Source organism: Argentina anserina, chromosome 1, assembly GCF_933775445.1.
Source record: "Argentina anserina chromosome 1, drPotAnse1.1, whole genome shotgun sequence".
Lineage (NCBI taxonomy): Eukaryota > Viridiplantae > Streptophyta > Magnoliopsida > Rosales > Rosaceae > Argentina > Argentina anserina.
Window position 1 is genome coordinate 13,881,434 of NC_065872.1, and position 8,349 is coordinate 13,889,782.

Here is an 8,349-nt window from a genome sequence, read left to right on the forward strand (position 1 = left end):
TTCAAATTTTTTTGATGGGGTTTCAGAAAAGCAATCAAATTTGGGTAAAAAACAGACAGTACATGAGGATTGCTGATCTCAAAACTACATTTTCTCCAAAATGAAAACATAAAACTACTAGTACAATCAATGTAGCATAAGAATAATTTAGCCTAGAAAAAAAAGAACTAATTTAGACTCATTTAGCCTGTAGAGTCTCATAGACGACTCATAATAGTGTGAGGATTTAACAACAGAATACCAAACTTGTTTGTATAACTTGTTACTGGTATATTTAACAAGATAACATTATATTATATTAACCAAAAAAACAAGATAACATTGTGGGCATGTGTCACACAGACAACTCTTCTCTCTGTCCCCTTCTTTTTCCATTATCTATATTCCTCTTCCTTCCCCTTGAAACTGTGAGTCTCCATCTCCCTCATGGCTCTCGAAGCTCCACTACTCCACAAACCCACAACCTCGTTTTCATCGAACCGCCGTGTCGCTGCCGCTTTTCTTCGACCTCATGGAGCACCTCATTCCTCATTTTCCGCTGGCAAAACTAGTCGTTCTATCCCAACAACCATATTAGCCGCTAAGGCGGGTGCTGCGACGGAGCCGGTGACGCAAGTAGAGTCGAAGCCGGTGAGGATAGTGGCCCTTGTTGGGAAAGGCAGCGTCAGCCCTTTAAAGGGTACGCCTTGGGAAGACGTCATGCTTCATACTGTGAGTGAAACACAATAAAGTTTCGAACTTTAAGTGAAAGACTTGTGCTTTAACGAGTATCAGTTGTAAGTGAAGTAGTAGTGTTTGCTGTTACTGTGGTTATAGAGGTAATTACATGTTAATGGAGTTGAATAGTGTAATGTGAGGTTTGGCAGTTGCATTGAGTCTTGCAATTTTTACTGAACAATATTTTGATCATTTGATGTTTGAGGTTTTGAGGAGGTACCTGCCTCATTTTGGGTTGTAGGTTCGGTTAGAGTTTAGTATAGCTTGTGCCTTTCTGTATTGCATTTTTTCTTTTTTATAGGACTGAAAAGGACCTCCATTTTGATGTTAGTGAGTTTAACTTAAGGTTTTAGAGCTGTAGCGGTTAGTGCTTGGTTAATAGTTCTATGAAAGGCTTAAGCTTTTGGCATCAATTTGACTGAGGCATTGTGTTTTCACAGGTGAAACGACTGAAATGGGTTGATGAAGATTATGAGATGCTTGTGTTTACGGATGATATCTGCCAATCTAATGATCAAAATGCGGTGAGTTTTCTGATGGAATTACAACGTGCGGATATATTGGTGATTGTTGCTGTTACGAAGCAGGAATCTGTCAGGTGGATTCGAACTAATAGTGGGGATGTTGAAAACATAATCTGTTTTGACTCATCTCCCGATTTGCAAAATAAGTTGGGGGGATCTTATATTTACAGTGAAGCCAAAGGAAGTATATTTGGCAAATTTTTTGACACTAGCAGATCAAAGGAAAGCAGTGAATCAATAGAAGTGGTACAGACCGTGTCACAGGCGTGGGAGCGGCATAATTCTGATGATATAAGGTTTTGTTTGTTGATTATAATCAATGGTTATATAAGGCCGGTACCAAGTCTGCAGAACCTAAGATCGAAGGGTCTTTCTACTCTGAGTTGCATGGTGAAAAACTGTGGACCTCAGATATTAAACTGTCTTCTGGATTCCAATTGTAGGAAAGCTCTTCAATGCTTGAATGAATGCAGTCCGGTAGATCAAGTGTGTAACTACAGGTGCATTGCTTCGTATGAGAGTCCAGTTTTAGAAGCGTTTTCATTGTGTGTGTTGCAGAAGCACAATTGCCTTGGGTTGGATGCAAAGATCCCTGACAAACCTTATGTGCCTCCCATGCTTAAATTTAGAGGAAAAGAGTTGTGCCACGAAACTGCTGAAGATCTTTTTGTTGGTTGGTTGGGAAGTTTGGATTGGAGTTGGCGTGTCGTGGCAGGGCAGAACCCAGCGTATGATCAATTCCCTTGCCAGTACCAACTATTTTACAGGGGCAAGGCAAAAGGTTCATTTTGGTATGAACCGGTTTTTCAGGTGGAAACACTGGAGGGGAAAATGGTTTGGAGAAGGCGGAAGTATCGTGTGAAAAGGAATAAAGTCCCAGGAACATTCCAATTTAGTGTCTTGGACAATGGGGTTGTTTCAAATGAGTCCTGGACAATTGTGGATGTAGCTGATGATCTTAGTTGGGGTTTGTTTTACTACTGTGGTGCTGCACGAGTTGCTGGACAATCTTATACTGGCGCTGTTCTTGTTAGTCCAGATGGAGCATACCCAAATGATGTGCATAGGAATAGATTAGTTTCCGCTTTGGATAACTGTGGAATAAAAGAGTGGGAGCTGTTTACAGTTAACAATTCTTCCTGTGCAAATCCACCGTTGGGGATTCCTGATGGTTCACGTTTGCATTCTGTGATAAAAGCTAATGATCAAAAATCTATTTCTGGTATGGCAGAGGTATGAACTTCATGTATCAAATCCCATTGGACGAGTCATTGACTTGTTAAAGATGCATCCTCAAGGGACTAGGAAAACTATGTTGGTGAGGTATTTTGGTGTTCTTGCCTTTTGCACCAGGAAAATAACTTGATGAAAGAAGCTTATTGAAGTCCCTGCTAGATCATAGCATATGCATCACTATTGATTTTGAGCTGACTTGACACTTGCCATAGAAAGTAAAAGGAGCTCAATAGATGCTTCAGTGTAAAACTACTGTAAATCGAAAATTATTTGCATGTATGCTACTGGTACTTGGACTAGATAGGATCAGTTCATGGAAATGAATATAAATGTATTTGTCAATGCAATGCAAAGCTGTGTTTTTCGAGTGTATTCTTTAGAGAAAAAAAGAAAAGAAATCCAAGAAAACAGAAACAAAAGAACATCATTGCACCAGCCGGGAATCGAACCCGGGTCTGTACCGTGGCAGGGTACTATTCTACCACTAGACCACTGGTGCTGGTTGATATTGCGCTTTGCTGAAAGCGGATATTCATGTTTAACTTTTGCAAACCTTTGTGATACCACAAATAGCAATGTGGAGTTCAACAATCTTAGCATTACAAATAGGGGTCAAAAAACCGAGAAACAATGCAAAGTACATATCAGATGCTAATTCCTAAATGTAGGACTTTAACCCGAGTCATCAAGCAAGGAGGCATCAGTTGTGGAGGCATGGACGCATGGTTGTCTATGAAGTGCACTCCATTGTCAGAATCCAAACCAGCAACAATTTAACTTTTACGAGGTAGAGAATATTTAGCTTTATGTCTGGATCGATTTGTAGAATTATTTAATTCAGTTGTTTGATCGGGGTTACCAATTTGACCCATTTTGTTTGCACCTCGACTTTTCGTATCACCAAATGCAGCTCAATAACTCCATATATCCAGCAAAAATGATGCTTTAGAACCTTATTTTTGTTACATAAAATCAAATAATAGATAACCATTTCTTAACTCATTAGCAACTGCCATGCATGATCTCTTTCTTCCCACCATAATCTTCAATAATATCACAGACTATTTTCTTCCATGGACTCCATGGAATTAATGAGATGCTAGCTAGGTTTCTTCATTCCTCAGATTGTGTCAAGAAATTACATGGAGTTTGTTTAGTTAAGAGCTCAACAAGGTCCACTCCAAAGCAATCAATTAACATCACTGGCCCGTGAATTGGCTGGATATATCCTGGCCGGACCTAGATAACCATATATGTACATTTTAATTAGCTAGTGCTGTAAGAGGTGTACGTGTGTTTTGTCAATGGTAATGGATATTGAAGTCCCAAAGTCTGATACTTAATTTGGCATTGAATATGTTACCTGACTTTATGTCAATCTTGATGGTAAATTGGCAAGCAAGTAGGAAAGAGCTTCCTTGCTTCTTATGAGAGTCCAATTTTAGAAGCGTTTACTCAATGTGTTGCAGGAGCACAATTGTCTTGCATTGGATGCAAAGATCCCTGACAAACCTAGCTTATGTGCCACCCATGGTTATATTTCGAGGGACGGACTTGTGCCATGAAACTGCTGAAGATCTTTTTGTTGGTTGGTTGGGAAGTTTAAAAGGAGTTGCGTACGTTTCGCAAAATCCAGCATATTATCAATTCCCTTGCCATGCAGTACCACCTTATTTTATTGCATTGTGATTTGTGAGCCAGTTTTTCAAGTGAAAACACTGGAGGGGAAGATGGTTAATTTGGAGGAAGCGGAAGTATCTTGTGGAAAGAAGCAAAATCCCGGGGACATTCCAGTTCAGTGTCTTGGAAAATGGCCGGCCGGGGTTGTGTCAAATGAGTTCTGGACGTTCGTGGCTGTAGCCGATGATCATAGTTGGGGTTGGTGCTGCACGAGTTGCTCTTATACTGGCGTTGTTCTTGTTAGTCCAGATGCAGGAGCATACCCGAATGATGCGCGCGCATAGGAGTAGAGTAGTGTCGCTTTGGATGATTGTGGAATAGAAGATCGAGTGGGAGTTGTTTACAGTTAACAATTCTTCATGTGCAAATCCACCGTTGGGGATTCCAGAGGGTTCACGTTTGCATTCTGTGATACAAGCCAACTAATCATCAAAAATCTATGTCGGGTTTGGCAGAGGTTTGAACTTCATGCATCAAATACCATTGTCCATGCATTGACTTGCAAATGAAGCTTCCTCATAGACTTTTGGTGTTCTTGCATGCTTTCTTGGACATGAACTTGATGATAGAAGATTATTGAAGTCCCTGCTGGATCAAGATTTGTTCATAGAAATGTAAATCGATTTTATGAATATAATGCAAAACTGTGTCTGTATTCTTTAGAGCAAAAAGAGAAGAAATTTTGATTTCAACAAAACAAGGTGACAAAAACTAACAATGCACCAGCCGGGAATCGAACCCGGGTCTGTACCGTGGCAGGGTACTATTCTACCACTAGACCACTGGTGCTTGTTGGTTGAATTGGTTAATAAAGACATAATTAACCCTGTTTGAGCATAGTACTTTAGCTTAATAAATTTTTTTTTGGAAATGAGCTTAATAATTTAATATAGCTACTCAATACTTCTTTTGTTATCTGCCTACTGTCTATGTCGAGTTGTCGACATTACTGGGGCTTGCATGCATATATGAAACGAAATAGCTTACTAATTGGTGTGTTACTCATGAATGTCATATGATCACACATACTGCCAGGGCTCTTCATGTGCGTACGTTCTGATTCCGGCGATGGCAGGCCGTAACAGTGCGACAAACCAGCACAACTGCACTACCAATTTCTTGGTGATCCCGTCTGTGCTGGCCGGAGGTCTATCTGCAACCCACGGCGGCCGGAATATGTAAAAATCAAGTTTTTGGGCAGATTCTGGCGATTTCGCGATTTCGGCCGCCATAGGTCGCAAATAAACCTCATGCCGGCACAGACGGGACTGCCGAGAGATGGGGAGTGCGGCTATCATGGTCCGCCCCGCCGTTGCAACCTGTCCTCGCCGGAATTGGCGAATCAGTACCTTACGTAAGATACAGAGTCTGCACTTGAAATTTCTCCCACATACCGCTATCAAAAGTGAGATCGACCAAAGGAATGAACTGGTTGTCTTATAGAAAGTGCATTCGCTAATTATATATGCTGGCTCCATGGCCCTTCATTTGGCACTTGGCAATGAAATTATGAACGGCAACTAGCTACTCTCCTCTAGTAACTAACGCACATATATTGATGTTAATTCCAGTTTGTGTTTTGACTTTTGAGATTACTTTTAGTTCATAAGTGGAAACTACATATTCTTTTCACAATGCATGAGTAACAACTTTATTATTTGGAATACGGCTAACTCTAGGGTTATGTTGTCCACTTTTGGTAGTACATGTCAGTGTTGCCTGTCTTCCCTGCCTAGCGAGTCTTCTAGCCCCGAGCACCCCTTTCTTTCAACCTCCTGGTTGTCGCACCCATCACCCTTCGGTCTTCCCTCGTCTTGGTGAGGTGAGGTGGCTCGACGGGGATGCGTCACTTTGGGGGGCGGCGTCGACACTCGAGTTTGATGGTAGGCCAGTTTGGTGGTCTTGGACTCGGATATGGGATATGGGTCGTTGTTGGCAGCGTTTCACAGTGGTTGATTGGTGGTTGGGAAGAGATTTGGTTGTACGTTGTGGTATGGGGTGTCAGATCTAGACCAGGATGGTGTTCTGCCATTATGATTCGATTGGGTTAGTTGACCGAATTAGGTGGAGCTTAGTTCCGGTCCGGAGCTTCTTGGAGGCGTCAAGGAGCTTTGGGCGGCAGCTGGGGTGTCGTTCCAGGGAGAAGATGGCGGTCGTCAGTGAGATGGTTGTTGCTCCAGTTTCTGGTCGAGTGCCGAGAGGAATCCTTGGTGCTCCCCGGTGGACTTGGTCCACTGTGGGCTCGAGTGGGGCTTGGGTGATACTGCCCATTCATCATTGGGTTAAGATCTGGGACCCTAGTAGTTGGGTTTGGCAGGTTTAGGCTCCGTATCTTTTCTTGGATTGGAGAGTTCGATTGCTAACGTCTCAAGAGAACCTCTCGAAGTCGTTAGGATGACTCTTGATTTCTTTGCACACCTTATAGAGCGAACCCATGGTTGGTTACGGTTACTGTCACAAAACTTATACTGTTTTGGCTTATGCAGTGCATCGATGTCATGCGACATCTAGTCGTACTTTTTCAAAAAACAAAATAACTTTATTATTTATTTATCATAAGTAACATTGATTACATTTGCAGTGAGTCCTATCTCTAGATGGTATTTCAATGGATTACAGTTCCTCTTTGATAAGAGCATTTGTCATAATGATGACGTGATGTGATGTATGCATCTAGGGGGGCGCCCCTGCGCTCTTGGTTTCTAGAACATTCCCTACCGTAATCGATCGGGATTATCTCATACTGTATGTAAAATGAGTTCTTCTTTCTTTTATCACTTAGGAGCCGTGCGAGGTTTGCTAACAATTAGGTTTAGGTATTTAGGGTTTTGTTTTTCTTGCGCCTGCTGCCTGCAACAGATGAATCGATGGAGCCTACAATGATGGCAGAGAGACATATCCCAGATGAATTGACCGAGATCATTCTGAAGCACCTTGATCTTAAGAACGAAATCCATGTCAAGCAATTTCGTGCCGTCTGTCAATCATGGCGGTCTTCTATTCCTCCATGCAAGCCTGCACTAGCTATTGGATTACCCTCCTATTGCTTGTGGCCTGAATCGCCGTCTAGATTTTATGAAATCAAGGAGACCGTAGTCTATCATGTTGTACCTCCTCCTCCGGCAGATGGTGCTGGGGAAAGGAAGAGGGGTTGGTTGATTAGATTGTACAGAGAGTTCCCACACCCAGAGGAATTACCAAAACCAAAGTTGATTCCGGCAATACTTCCTCCATCATCACGGTGGCCATTACCCACATTCCGGCCAAAGAGCATGAGCTTTTTGGACTGTGGCATATCTGAACTGACAGTGCATTATTTCTTAGGACGGTATGGTGGTAAAGAGCTTTATAAGTTGATTTCTGTATCCTTGAATCTAGATGCAGTCATGACGCTGAGGGATGGAATACTATGCCATGGAACCTTTTCTACTGCAAATCTCCGTGCGGTGAATCTGGTGAAGTACGATGATGAACCTGTTGATGATGCTATTTTCTACCAAGGGAAGTTCTATGCTGTCTCCAGGTATGGAAGAACGTTCTTCCAGAACTGAATCCAGGTGTGGAAGTTCTATGCCGGACAGAGATTGCGTCTCCAGTACTGTCATCTGGTTGTGGCAAGAAAAAGAAGAAGATGAGGAAGAAGAAAAAGAGGAAGAGGGAGAGGAAGATGAAGACCAATTTTTTGTGTGTTATCGTTTGGGGAGCTGCTTTGGGTTCACAGAAATGGGTGTGCATTTGTGGGAAGAGGTTGTTGTATAGACTATATGCTCAAGACTGAAGTTAAGTTCAAGGTTTATAAGTTGGATCCAATTAGGAAACACTGGGTTGCGATGAAAGCTTCAAATTTGAATGATCGAATATTGTTTGTGGGGGAGGACTGCTGCTTCTCAGTTTCAACTCGAGACTTCCCTGGATGCCCAGGGAGTAGCATTTACTTCTGTTATGAGTATGAAAAATGGGGTTGTCATGAAATCTGTAGTGGAATTGGAGTGTTCAACTTAGAAAATGGAAGGGGGCTGCGCTTAGAAGATTACCCACCCGGTGCTAATATATTAATGCCACCCCCAAGTTGACCTAATCTACCAGAAGCTAAGCCAGTCATTCTCAATTTCGAGTCCTTGTTCTGATATTACTACATTGTTTCAGTCTGTTTTGAGATTACTTTTATAATTTTTTTATCGTCATATACAGT

At 42.0% G+C, this 8,349-nt stretch overlaps 2 protein-coding genes and 2 non-coding genes across 4 annotated transcripts; 2 read left to right on the forward strand and 2 right to left on the reverse strand.

Annotated features, from left to right (window-relative positions):
• The first annotated feature begins 438 nt into the window (after positions 1–438).
• On the forward strand, positions 439–2,809 carry LOC126794376 (violaxanthin de-epoxidase, chloroplastic). The gene is made up of 2 exons (XM_050521083.1): positions 439–711; positions 1,158–2,809. Exons 1-2 carry the CDS (start codon positions 700–702, stop codon positions 2,478–2,480), a joined length of 1,335 nt encoding a protein of 444 aa, XP_050377040.1. The 5' UTR covers positions 439–699; the 3' UTR covers positions 2,481–2,809.
• Positions 2,810–2,905: 96 nt separating this feature from the next.
• TRNAG-GCC (transfer RNA glycine (anticodon GCC)) lies at positions 2,906–2,976 on the reverse strand. The gene has a single exon. It is a non-coding gene; the product is annotated as a tRNA-Gly (tRNA).
• Positions 2,977–4,875: 1,899 nt separating this feature from the next.
• Positions 4,876–4,946, reverse strand: TRNAG-GCC (transfer RNA glycine (anticodon GCC)). Its single transcript has one exon. It is a non-coding gene; the product is annotated as a tRNA-Gly (tRNA).
• Positions 4,947–7,024: 2,078 nt separating this feature from the next.
• On the forward strand, positions 7,025–8,230 carry LOC126802327 (F-box protein SKIP23-like). The gene is made up of 2 exons (XM_050529943.1): positions 7,025–7,680; positions 7,879–8,230. Exons 1-2 carry the CDS (start codon positions 7,025–7,027, stop codon positions 8,228–8,230), a joined length of 1,008 nt encoding a protein of 335 aa, XP_050385900.1.
• Positions 8,231–8,349: the final 119 nt, after the last annotated feature.